Source organism: Phoxinus phoxinus (genome assembly GCF_949152265.1).
Source record: "Phoxinus phoxinus genome assembly, chromosome: 10".
Taxonomy (NCBI): Eukaryota; Metazoa; Chordata; class Actinopteri; order Cypriniformes; family Leuciscidae; genus Phoxinus; species Phoxinus phoxinus.
Window position 1 is genome coordinate 35,436,757 of NC_136885.1, and position 14,523 is coordinate 35,451,279.

Consider the following 14,523-nt stretch of genomic DNA (forward strand, 5'->3'; position numbering starts at 1 on the left):
TGTATTACTTATTTAAGCATGTTAAATATATTTCTACACTGAATTAATTATTAAAACATTTTATTTTACATCTTATTTTAAAATATATTTAATGATTAACTTTCAGGTTTCATAAGTACATATTTGCACTCCTAACCCATCGATTTCTAAATTATATTAAGCTTTTTTTAAATAATAAATCATTATCAAACATTATACTAATTAGGCCTACGTAATGATCGTTTTTTTTAAATAACATACTTTTTTAAAGAAAGTGAACAACTGATCTGTTAAGCATTAAATAAAACATATAAAAATAGAAAATGACATTAATGAAAGTTATGAATCAATATATGTTTATTTATAACATGAACATATATCAACCACAGGGGGGAGGACTGCTTTGCATAACTCTATCATTTATATAGCCAAGAAAAAGTTCAGAACACAAAGAACCATAAGTATAAAAAGACTGATATGGTTTGAGTGCTGGGAAAACGTTTAACAAGCGATTAACTAGCCCTGGTTAACGGTGTATGGGTGACTCTCCTGAAACATGTCAAGAACAGAACATATTTTATCCAGAAATAAAAAGTAAATTATGTTTGGTTTACAGAAAAAAAGAAAAAAAAAGTTTTTCCACATGGTTTTTATGGCACTTCAATTATATATATATATATATATTTACAAGAGTGTCCACAAGTTATGTCTAGCCTAGGAAAATTGATATCTTCAAAAATGTGCAGCTGTACTTGGGAGTTGATTGTTTTATTTGTGATAACGCAATGAAACACGATAAATTGTGCCGACATAATTTTTGGCCAGAAATTATGAACACAATTTTATTAAATATTAATAACGGGTTATGTTTGCTTTTTCCTGTCAGCTTTTTGTGTTTCTATGCATTTATATTTCTATGCAACTGTAGTTTGCCTTTTGCCAAATAATTGTTTGCCTAATAATAAATCAAGTTTATTGTTTTTGTTTGTTTAAAAATATTTCATATTTTGATGGTTTCATTAAACTTGTAGGGTCATAAAAACAAATTTCCCCTCCAGACATCACTTTTGCACACTACTGTATATATAACGGTATGCTATTATAATGGTTAGCCATTTACATTTAAAAAAAAATATTTACATTTATTTTATCCTGATGTAAATCATGCAAACTAATTTTTTAAAAATGGTTTAGTGCAACTTACAAAACACCTGTGCAATTTAACTATGCATAATGTAAATATAATACATATCCAAAGGATACTCTTGTGAACACTATACAAATATAATGTATTGGGTAGTTTTTGTGCACATTATACATTTAGTTTCAATTGGGAAAAATAAGTCACAATAACAAAAATGTTAATGATTCTAAAAATGGGTTAAAAATAAGTTTTCTATATTTCCAAAATAATGGATTTGGGGGCGAAACCTGGACATATTTTAGTGAGATTCACCCATATCTTTTTTTATCGAGTTTTTGTGATATTTACACCTAATTTAAAAACACTAGCAGAATTTACATTACAGGTGAATTTCATTTATTTCAGTAAAAATAAATTATTTTTACATTTAAAATGAAAATGAAAATTTGATTATTATAGAGCTTATGAAAACCCCAAATTCAAAATTAGAATATTGTGAAAAGGTTTGCATAAGCTGAAAGCCATAATCACAATCATAACAAATAAAGGCTTGAAATATCTCACTTTGCATGTAATGAGTCTATATAATATATTAGTTTCACCTTTTAAGTTGAATTACTGAAATAAATGCACAATATTCTTATTTTTCGAGTTTCACCGGTACATGAACAGCTGAGAAATATGTACTAATGGATAAAAAAATTGCATAAACGTGTCATCTGATTTGTGCTGGTGTCACATGACAGCTGGTGTAGATGATCATTGGTCGGTGTTTGCAGCGTCTTCTGCGTTGTTGCGATGGATTGCAGTGTTCTGTTGTTTGGCGAACTCCGCGTAGTATCCCTGTTTGGCCAGCAGTTGCTGATGGTTTCCCTCCTCGACCACTTCTCCTTCTCGGAGGAAGACGATGTGATCTGCGTTCTCCACGCCGCTCAGCCGGTGTGTGATGAGCAGAACCGTGCAACTCTTCAGGTCCTTCCTCAGAGCGCTGTACACCTGAGAGAGGAGGACGAGAAAAATCTCAATCTCAATCTGCACAATAAAAACAATGGTGAAAAAACCCTGAAAAAACAGAGCATAGCCAATAAAGGCAATTTTTTTATGGAAAGGTATGGCTTTTAAAGATTTTTACCAGTTATAGCGCCACCTATGGTCCGATCTCCATAAACGCCTGCATGCTTGTTTTGAATCATATGTTGCATGTGCTCACCTGATTTCATGAAGTTTTAAGTTTTCTTTAAGGATTTATTGGCTTTTGGGTATATTTTGCCACACCCATTTACGTTATAGAGACAGAGCGTATTTAGGCCACGCCCACCGGGGGAAAAACAATCCCACCATCTCCATTGACTCCATTGTAAGAGGCTCCTCCTCCTCGTCATTTCTTGCTTCTAACTAAAGACAGAAAAATGGCTAAAAGCTGCTGTGTGACGAGGTGTACAGCAAACAAGCTAAGAAACCCAGAAATAAGTTTTTATAAGCTGTCGACCCCAAAAAACGAGTGTTTAAGGACTTAAAAGTGGATCAGGCAGTTGAGACGGAGCGTAACGTGTCTCATTACTCTGAGAACTAACGTACGCCCGCTGGAGGAGAACGTCATCGGCAACACAGGATCGCTTATCTTACAGAAATATAATATATAAAACTGACATCTGGATATTTGACTCGCCAATGACCAAATGTTTAACGTACTGCACACGTAACTGTGTTTTTAGTGCACACTGAGTGTCAGGATCCCACAATTTACCCATTCGTTCCAGCCTGTGTCCACTTTTAAGTCCTTAAACACTCGTTTTTTGGGGTCGACAGCTTATTAATGGGGCGGCAGTGGCTCAGTGGTTCATGTAGGTTGTCTACAAACTGAAAGGTTGGTGGTTCGATCCCCGGTTCCACTGGACCAAGTGTCGAGGTGTCCATGAGCAAGACACCTAACCCCAGCTGCTCCCGACGAGCTGAGTGGCGCCTTGCACGGCTGACACCGCCGTCGGTGTATGAATGTATGGGTGAATGAGAGGCAAATTGTAAAGCGCTTTGGTGGCCATGGGTCTATGAAAGCGCTATATAAATGCAGTCCATTTACCATTTACCATAAACACTTATTTCTGGGTTTCTTAGCTTGTTTGCTGTACAGCTCGTCACACAGCAGCTTTTAGCCATTTTTCTGTCTTTAGTTAGAAGCAAGAAATGACCATGAGGCAGCGTCTCGCAATGCAGAGTCAATGGAGACGGTAGGATGTCCCGGTGGGCGTGCCCTTCAGATTATGACGCGTTACGCTCTGTCTCTATAGCTACCGAAAGGTATATACAATACAATATACAATATACAATCATTAACGCACCTGAAAAACGCGATGGCGCCTCTTTCGAAATTCTCACAGGCCTCAATAGCCGTAAGTCGAACATGCCCAGCGAGTTTCGTTCTGATCGGCCTCCGTTAACCTTGTCCAATAGGTGCTCAAATTTCATTGGCCGACGGCGGGCATGTTTTTTGACATACACGAATGTCCTCGTACACAATCACGGCACCTTGGACCAAGACACTGCATGCCAGTTTTCAAGTCAATCGGACAGACTGTTGCATAGCTATAGCCATTTTCGATTACATTTTTCATTTTATAGCGCCACCAAGTGGCCAGTCATGGCATCCTTTACGCACGACCACAGACTGAGCATGTACATAAGTGTACCAATTTTGGTAAAATTATCTCATTCCGTTCAAGAGTGATAGTCGTTTTAATTAAAGTGGCCATGCCCACTTCAAACGTTTTCCCGTCGCGGACGTGAATTGAAATTTCAACTTTTTTAGATAATTTTTGAAAAGAATATTTTAGCACTGGTTTAGTTCCGATTTGGGCGAAAAACCTAGAAATAGTTCGCTAAAGTAGGTAAAAAAAAAAAAAAACTAAATACCCCAAAACTTTGCCAGGGCGAGTTATGTGCAGTTTGGTACTTATAATCGACTTATTAACGACTTACAGTTCGGTCTCACTTTTATCGGTCTGCCTGATCACTTTTATCTTTGAAAACCCAAACAATTGACCGTTCGCAAAGACCCGCCCCCCCTTAGTTACTGTCGCTATGTCCGACAAGCCACGCCACTCTCACACACACCATGTTCTCACGCAGTGAAAAACACATTGCGGAGCAGAGAGACACTGACAACACACTGACAGACACAGACCAGCTTACTTTTCGGTTACTATTGATATTAAACATATTAAACAAAGTCTCCCCTTTCAAATTTGGTCATTTTAAACAATAAATAGCGTTTTGTGTCTCTTTAATGTGTCGTGACAGATCGTTGTGTCGCCTCAGTTAAAGCCGCTCGTGAACCGATCATCTCTTCCTTCTAGTTCATTTATAGCATCAAATAAACATGAATGAACATCAGAAGGAATGTAGTTTTAACCGCGGAAAGGCGTCAGTACACTCCGCTTCTCAAGCTCAAATCCTCCCATGTTAATCTACTAACTCTCCTGACTGCTTTGGTGGACAAAATGGCGGATGGCGAAGTATGATTGGTCAGATCACCTGTCAATCAAGCTCCCTGCGAAGGGTCAATTGCAATAGGGTTTCATCATTACGCGCTTGAACCCCTCCTAATCTGATAACAAATAACAGTTTTTAATAATGGAGAGTTAGTACCGATAAAATAACTGGAAGCGGATGAGACTGGAAGTCTTGACACATTCGAGTTACAAATGGATGCGCCACTTTAACGTGGATATCAAGGCAAATTTTTTTTTTTTTTTATGTTTCCTTTTTTTTTTTTGATAGACACCTTAATTATCTTTATATCAACAGACACTTTCTGCCTGTAAATCATCTATCTCTGACATTATGTATATAGTTCTTACATTTTTATTGTTTATTATTATTCTTTAGGTATGTGTATCTGTTTCTCTTGTGTATATCCGTTTTATATTTGTTATCAGTTATGTTTTCCACACTGAATTAAGCTTTCATTTCAAAGCAGCTTTACAGAAAATGCATATTACATATTAATGCATATTAAACATTAAAATGCAAGTCCGTATTACAATTTACAGTGTTCTGTTATCAGAGGAAACTGTATAAGTTATGTATTTCAGAAATGTACATATACAAAATCACGGTTAGCTAAAAATGTAGTAATTTAATGCAGATGCATTGAGCTCATTGAACACTTGTTTGGTTATGACATTTAGAAAATATAGCATTAGGCTACGTTCACACTTAGCGTCTTTTTTCAAACTGCCAGCGTCTGTTTTACATTAAAACCCTATGGAGTAAACCGTTTTTTCAAAAAAGTCCTGAGCGCTTTTTTAAACGCCACCGCCGGCGTCTTTTTCTGCAGCTCAGAGCGTCTTTTAAAGTTGAAAAAAGTTTAACTTTTCTGAAAAGAACGCCCTACGTCAAGCGCCTTTTTGACAGCTGACCAATGACAAGCGAGTAGCGAGACCTGTCGTTTCCATAACAACAAGAAAAATGGACACGGTGCCGGTAGAAAAACTTGTTGTCCTTGTTTCGGAGCACAAGGAGCTGTTTGATATGAGTACACAACTCTATCATAATATACACCACAAAGAGGCTGTGTGGGCACAGATTGGACGGATCCTTGGTTATTCAGGTAAGGTTATCATCTACTTCTTGTCGTTAAAATTATCACCTAGCTATTAGCTAGCTATTAGCTAGCATTAATGTTCGCACAGCAATAGTTATCAATACCGTAACCAGCTGGTAACAGCAGCTGTCACAACTGTAACCTTTTTAGGCGATGCTTGCCGTCGGAAATGGAAGTACTTGAGAGATAAGTACAAGCGCGAAAGGAGAAATGAGAAAGACAGGAGAAGTGGTTCTGAGGGAGGCTTTAAACGGCAATGGAAGTTCATGGGGGTCATGTCGTTCCTGGATCCCCATGTCCAGGATAGGCCGACATCTACAAATTTTGAAACACCAGAAAGCATTTTAAATGCAATGTGTGAAAGTGCAGGAGAAGAGAGTGAGGTAACAAGCTATGTAGTCTGTGATATGTACTAGTGTAAGCCTATTGTAATATAATAATATGCTGATTTGCTGCTCAAAAACCATTTATTATTATTATTATGTAAAAAATAGAATTAGTAGAATCCTGAAGAACAGCATTTATCTGAAATAGAAATCTTTTGTAACATTATAACTGTCTTTATCATCACTTTCGATCAATTTAAAGCATCCTTGCTAAATACAATTTCTATAATCCCCCAAAAATAATATCATATAATTAATTATATATATATATATATATATATATATATATATATATATATATATATATGTGTATATAGACTCCAAGCTTTTGCATGGTATAGTTTATGCTGTTACAAAAGATTTTAATTTCAGATAAATGCTGATCTTTGGATCTTTCTATTAAAAGAATAATAAAAAATGTTTTTATTGTTTTAAATGTTGATGACAATAATAATAATAATTATAATAAAATGTTTCTTGAAGAGCAAATCAGAATATTAGGATAATTTCTGAAGGATCATGTGACAATGAAGACTGGAGTAAATGGTGCTGAAAATTTAGCTTTGATTACAGGGATAAATTACATTTTAAAATATATTCAAAGAAAACATTTATTTTAAATAGTAAAAATATTTCAAACATTTACTGTTTTTGCTGTAATTTGGAACAAATAAATAGTGAGCAGAACAGACTTAGTTAAAAAACATTACTGTCCATAATCGTTTGACTGGTAGTGTATTTATTGGTGTGTTGTCATCTCTTTTTTCCCCCCAGGGTGCAATGGGTGACTCAGTGGTCAGCGATCCACCAAGCCCTGGTGGACACCAGCCAGCACCACCACCACCACCACCACCACCAGCAGCACCAACACAGGAATCTACTCCAGTTCTACCTCAGCCAAATCCTTCTCCAGCATCAAGGGGAAAAAGAAGGGAGGTAGCCCCAGGTCTCACCCCGTACCAACAACAAGTGCTGCAGTCTATACAGCAAGATGTAGATGAGCATGAGCACTTTCTACTTAGTTTTGCACCAGCATTAAGAAGGCTTGAGCCTCGCAAGCAGGCTATGGCGAGGCTGAGAATGCAAACACTGTTCTTTGACTTGGAATTTGGTGAAACGTCTTAGATTATCAGTTGTCCATAGTGTTATGGCTATAGCATTACTATTAGCTGCAATAATAATTTACAAATATAAAATTTTTGTTTTCAGTAAAAACACAATGGTAATAAACTTTTACTAAAAATCTGTAATGCGTTTCATTTTGTTCTTTAAGATATGGAAGAGGTTTTGTAAACATCTAAAAGCATTGCCCATGCCACATATACTGCTGCTTAATTTGTTGTAATAATTACACGAACCATTTTGAGGTAAATACTGATTTATTGCAATGACAACAATTGTAGAATGGGATGGTGGCAAAGAATGCAAAGGTAGACTCCATGTATGTACAAATTAGCAACATGGGGAGGGAGTATTTTGTAAGTAACATACATAAACATAAATACACAAACATACAAATACTGACAAACTGATACTCGAAACAGTCTGCAATACAACAACAATACAATGAGTAAAGTGTGTTTTGTTTTTAATAGCGATAGAATTGAGTATGTTAAAAGTAGATATTTTGGGTAGCTCTTAAAAGAGAGATGTTGATGTATGGTCCATCAGTAGCGGTCTTGCCAGGGAACTTGACCAACTGGAGACATGAAGTACTCCGCAAACCTATCCCTCATAGCTACAGCATCTCTGCTGGCATTATTGGTGCCAAGCCGGGGTGCATCCTGCATTCCTAAAGATGGCTCTGTGGTCAAAGTTAGAGCAGGAGCTGTGAGCACATTATAACCTTTATTTTTTTTTATTTTACCAGGAAGAAAACTCACTGAGATTAAAATCTCTTTTTCGGGAGTGTCCTGGCCAAGATAGGCAGCTAAGTTTACATAGACAATTTACAAAAATTTACAACACACAAACAAATCTCATTACATAAATAAAAATAAAAAAATATATATATAAAATGCATCTGGTTACAAACATTTACACACAACCAATTTACTCTGATGATTATCCAATAAATATTTAAATTGACCACAAGATACTAAATCTTTTAACTTCATCTCAGTCTGGAGAAGATTCCAATCCGATGCTGCGGCATATTTAAAAGAGGTTTTACCCATCTCGGTTCTAGCAAAAGGCACACACAAATTGTAGGTCGATTTAGAACGTAATGAGTAATTTCCAGATGACTTCTGATTAATAAGACAACAAAGATAAGGGGGTAGATAACCCAATATAGCTTTGTAAATCAATTGGTACCAGTGCTTTTTTCTTCTAATACTCAACGACGACCAACCAACCATTTTATATAGGTCACAATGGTGTGTCGAAAATCTGCAGTCAGTTATAAATCTCAAAGCACATGGTACAAAGCATCCAGAGAGACAAGAAGGTAAGAGGGAGCATGCTGATATACTACATCCCCATAGTCGAGAACTGGTAAAAAGGTAGCAGACACTAGTTTCTTTCTCACATTAAATGAAAAACATGATTTGTTTCTAAAATAAAATCCTAATTTTTTCTTAAGTTTTTCCCTCAGATATTTAATATGTGACCCAAAGCGTAATGTGTTATCGATAATGATACCAAGGTATTTGTACTCCGATACTGATGTAATCAGATTACCCTGAAAAGTCAAAAGAGAGATTGAATTCTCAGTAGAAATTTTAGAGTTTGAAAATAACATACATTTAGTTTTTTTCTCATTTAGGACCAGCTTCAATGCACAAAACCTATTTTGGATTTTATCGAAAGCAGACTGTAAGAGAGCCACAGATTGTTGCTTAGAAGAATCAGAACAATATATAATTGTATCATCTGCATAAAAGTGAAACCTTGTATTATCAATATTAAAATCCAGACAATTTATGTATATGCTAAATAATAACGGTCCTAGCACAGATCCTTGAGGGACTCCCTTAACGACCTCCAAAGGATCTGACTGAAAACCTTCCGCCTGAACACGTTGGGTTCTTCCCTTTAAATAAGAACTAAACCATAAAATAACAGTTTCCGATAATCCTACTGATCGAAGTCTCTTTAGTAACACATCATAATCCACAGTGTCAAAGGCCTTTGATAAGTCAATAAAAAGACATGCACAGTGTTTCTTATCATCTAAGGACTCCACTATATCATTTAAGACTTTTAAAACAGCTGTACACGTACTGTAGCCTTTACGAAATCCGGATTGGTTAGTGGACAAAATATTATGAGTATTTAAATACTGTGTCAATTGCTCACTTACTAATTTTTCCAACATTTTCGAGATAATGCAAAGTTTAGATATAGGTCTATAATTGTCCATTAGAGAAGGATCACCTCCTTTGGATAGAGGAACAACGAATGCTGACTTCCAGATCCGTGGAATTTTGTTTGTTGATAAAGAAAGGTTAAACAAATACGTCAGTGAGGGAGAAATAAAATCAGCCGCAAGTTTTAGAAACAACGGGGCAATATGATCAGGACCTGGCGATTTATTCACATCTAGTTCTTTTAAAGCAGAACAGACATCGGAGCAAATAATTTGTTTAAAAACAAATTCACTTTGCCATAGATTACGCTCTGCTTCAAGGAAATCTAAGTTTGAATTTATATAATTATTTGATTCAAATAAAGACCCCGATGCGATAAAATTTGTATTAAAACTATTAAGCATTTGTTTTTTATCTACGGTTTTAATGGAGTCTTTAATTATACTAGAAGGAAGGTTTGTAGTTTTACTACCAGTTAAGTACTTAATATTCCTCCAAAACTTCCCAGAGTTGGTTACATTGTTTGTAGTTCTATCAAGGAAATAATCTGATTTAGCCTTCCTAGTCGCCACCGTGCATTTATTTCGAAGCTGCCTAAAATGCAGCATATCAGAGCTTAGATTTGTTTGTCTAGCCTTAGCCCATGCGATATCCCGCTCTTGAATGAGATCACGTAAGGCGGTCGAAAACCACGGATTATCACGATTTTTAACTCTAAATTTTTTCATGGGTGCATGCTTATTTACAATTAACATAAAATTATCATAAAAATACTCCCATGCGCAATCAACATCCGGAATTAGGACAATTTTATCCCAATCAATTTGAGCAAGATCGTATAAGAATGCTTGTTCATAAAAATGTTTCATAAAACGCCTCGTGATAATTTTTGGATTTTGCTGAGGTAATTTCATATTTCTAACTACTGCCACGGCATCCAATTTAAGTTAAAATCTCCTAATAAGATCAATTCTTTATAATTTAAGAGAGCCAACGAATTCATTACTGAATGTAGAGTACAACTTGTTGCCGACGGAGGTCTGTAACAACCAGCTATGGTGAGCTGCAAGTTCCTAGACACAGATAAATTTAGAGCTAATAATTCATACTGTTTAGCTATGGAAGTTGAAAGTAGCAATGTTGTCTCGAAGTGTTCTTTGACATAAATTGCCACCCCCCCACCCCTTTTTGGTCTATCAGCTCTAAAAACCTTATATCCAGAAATGCTAATATCTTTGTCTGAGATAGATTTATTTAGCCAAGATTCGGATATAACTATAACATCCGCATTTGTGTTTTTAGCCCAAATATATACCATATCCAATTTTGGCAGCAAACTACGAATATTTAGATGTATAAAACCCAGTCCTGACCTTGATTTTAGATCAGTTGGAGTGGTAAAATTTGTAGCAACATAAGGACCTGGGTTTGATAATACATTCCCAGACATTAATAACAATAAAACTATTAAACACCTTCGTTTAACTGGATTACTCACTCTGTTCCTAGAAATCGGCAAACCATTGTAAATATTACAATAGTTCTCTTCCCTGGTTATAGTGCATCTTGTAAAATCAAAGTACTTGAGATTTACGGGATACAACAACAAATTATATTTTTCAAAAGAGACAATTTTAGTAGACTGTCCATAAAATGTCCAATTTTTAAAATTTACAGATGAGAAGTTAAACAATGGTGAAGCGCTAGAAACATGGCCATGGCCACTGATGTAAGCTTGGTACGGTGTCCGACAAAAACAGCTCAGAAAGAGCACACATCCAACGGTTAATAACCACATTTTGGCCGAATGATCGATAGCCACGGGGTCCGTAGAAGTCAGTATAGCAAGTAAAAGCACGTACCAAAAACTCTCCTTCGCGCACGGGCCGCTACACAAGCCGCCGCGAACTGCGAAGCTGTTTTTCCACGCTGTCAAGCCCTGTTTTCCCACGCTGTCAGGCCCGTATAAGCAAGGCTCACGAACTCCTCGAAAAAGCAACAGCAAGCAAGTCTTTGTTAGAAGGCTCGAGTCCAAAGTTACAAGAACGTCAAAAAGATGCTGTTCTCCTTCGTCACACGCGGGCTGCTTTCCCTCGCTGCCAGGCTCGCGGAATCTGCGCTCAAACACCAGCTCACGATCCTGCACAAGCTCGTCGGCTTGAGCTAATTTGGCTCCTGATGTTACAGCGTGCCAAGTCCCAAAGGAACACGCGTTGGTCAACCAATGTTTATTATGTAATATAAACGTTCTCGGAGGCTGAAATCATGTGTTTGTTGTATCTGTAGTCCATTTAAACATTTAAAACAAAAATAATATAAAATAATAAAGAACAAAGATAATAAAAAGATGCTAATAAACTATCAAGCTACCATCCAACTAACAAGCTGCCATCTTGGAATGGAACATCTCTCCTCAAGAAATTGTGAAGCATACAGGTGGCCTTCACAATCTTCTCAGCCACCTCCGGAGACACTCCCAGTACCCTGCGATATACTCTCCATTGTGCTGCAAGTATGCCAAATGTACACTCCACCATTCTTCGAGCATGGGAAAGACGAAAATTAAAAACTTTCCTTTCTCCAGTGTTGTGTCCAGGGTAAGGGCGGAGGATGTTACGGCACAGCGGGAATGCTTCATCTGCGAGGAATACATATGGCATGGCTCCAAGATGCTCTGCTCCAGGGAGGGGAGAGTCTTCAGGTATCCTCAGGCTGCTCTGGCGTAGGGCAGATCCAAAGGCAGAGGCAGTCAGTGTTCCTCCATCACTGTTTCTACCATAAGCACCGATGTCTACAAGCCTGAAGCGATACCTGGCATCAACAACTGCAAGGAGAACTATTGAAAATGTCCCTTTGTAGTTGTAATATAGGGACCCGCTGGATGGAGGGGCTTCGATGACTACATGCTTCCCATCCATTGCTCCAAGGCAGTTGGGGAAAGCCGAAAGATGTTGGAACTCAGCAGCTATCCTTCTCCACTCTGCTGCATCAGGCACAGGCATGCAATCAGACAGTAGACAGTTCCAGATTGCCTCACACACCTGGCTCACTATTCCAGCCACAGTACTGGCACCTACTCTGAAGCCAAAGGCAATAGACCGGAAAGAATCGCCTGTTGCCAAATACCTTTAAAACAGATGAGAGATTTTATTTTAAACTATTATAAACATGGTCTTATGTTAATATTTATCCATCTTATTTGTCAACAACAACTAGAACATTATATCATTTACAGAGACTACAAGACGCACAGCATATACTCACACACATATTAATATATATATATATATATATATATATATATATATATATACACACACACACACACACACACACACACACACACACACATCCTTATATAAGTATACTTAAGTATTTATTTAATGTCCTTTCATGTAAACCTAGCATTTCAAATTTTACTAAGTATACGAACGTTATGTAGCTAGTACCACCTGTTAAAAGAGGGATAAAGGGATAAAAAAAAGTCAGGCGACTCACCTTAAACAAATGCAGAGACGTTCCTCCGCGCTGATGGTCTCCCTGAATTTTGTCTGCGTTTTTGCAATCGATGGTGCAATGATTTGTAGCAGGTCTTCAAACTGACTTTTGTGTAGTCTAAAATATGCCACAAACCGTGCATCATCCAACCGGAGCTCCTGGACTAAATTGTTGTAAGCACCATACAGTTTCCTTCCCCGTATAATGTCGTGCACCCACAAACGTCTTTGTGAACCGACATTCTCCTCCCCGGTAACTTCAAAAGCCAACGCAAGAGCCAACTTTCTCTTTCTCGACATTTTTTGCATCACACAGCACTAGCTACTGTCGCAGCTGTTGTTATAGCAACAAAAGACGCGCTCGGCTGCTATTTGTAACCGAACACGCAGCGTTTTTTTTTTTGCTAAAAAAACGCCGATGTTAACTTTTTTTTGTCAAAAAAGACGCTAAGTGTGAACGTAGCCTTTGAGTGTAAGAAAAGCACAATAAAGTCTGTATATCTCACCCTGTGTTCACTCTCGGTGTCCAGTGAGCTGGTGGCATCGTCCAGAACCAGGATCTGCGGTTTCTGAACCAGAGCTCTGGCGATGGCGATGCGCTGCTTCTGTCCTCCGGAAACCTGACCGCCCTTCTCTCCAGCATCTGAGGAACACCGGACAACACCTCTTACTTCCTAAACCAACTTTAGATCAGATATATACAGTATATAACGTAGACTCACTGTATTCCGGACACTTTGCACAGTAAAAAGTCCCGTAAGGTATCAATCCGCGGAAAGATAAACCTGATTGGCTCGTCTGTCTCTGGGGACATGCCTTCCACACGTTCCCAAGTTTGATTGACACATTTTTGGACTAATCATTTTGGAGAAATCTTGAAAAAACTGCCGTGAGACGCAGCGTCCGGATTACAGTGAGGACTCACGGTGTTCCGGACAGATAAGGAGGAGTCATTTCTAATATAAAACACATACATTTTAACAACTATAAGTTGGTAAACTAATGATATTAATATTCATATGTTGTATATTTATTATGTATAAGCGTCTATACACTCTTTTAATCGACGATTGCTCATGCGTCGATAACATTATATTCTAACGTTAACGAGGTGTTTTAACGAGGGTGCAGTGATTCATGTCTGACAAAGTGCCTCATTGAACGTGTATATCCCTTAAAAAAGTACAAATATTTGCAAATTGTAACTCATAATTATTTTATAAGACCATAAGAATGTTTTTTTTGGTCATTTTCTGGTGGGTTATCATGTTTTAAGAGCCGATGTATTCTCCCCTCTTCATTTTGACCTGCCGGAAAACCCTCCCCCCGCCATTTTCTGAACAGTCATTGGTGTACGTTAGAAACTCACATTGATTTATTTGAAACGACTGGCTCTGGAAACATAGGGTTTGTCGGAATCGAAAGAGGATGAGGCAAAGATGACACGGATGTATATAGATGCCGTGACCTGAAAGTGTTTATTTATAGAATTTGCGGGAAAAGGTCACCGTGACCGTGACATCAATACCGTGATGTCCAGAATACAGTGAGTCTACGTTATTTATAAAACGGTTAGTTCCAATCCTTGATTCTGATTGGCCAA

At 37.5% G+C, this 14,523-nt stretch overlaps 1 protein-coding gene across 1 annotated transcript in view; it reads right to left on the reverse strand.

Moving 5' to 3' along the window:
• Positions 1 to 312: 312 nt before the first annotated feature.
• Positions 313 to 14,523, reverse strand: part of tap1 (transporter 1, ATP-binding cassette, sub-family B (MDR/TAP)) — a 30,957-nt gene continuing 16,746 nt past the window's right edge. The window contains exons 12-13 of the mRNA XM_079625378.1: positions 13,427 to 13,563; positions 313 to 2,119 (exon numbers count right to left, since the gene is read on the reverse strand). Of these exons, the coding sequence (XP_079481504.1) occupies positions 1,883 to 2,119; positions 13,427 to 13,563 (374 nt within the window). The 3' untranslated portion in view covers positions 313 to 1,882. The remainder of the gene's footprint in view (positions 2,120 to 13,426; positions 13,564 to 14,523) is intronic.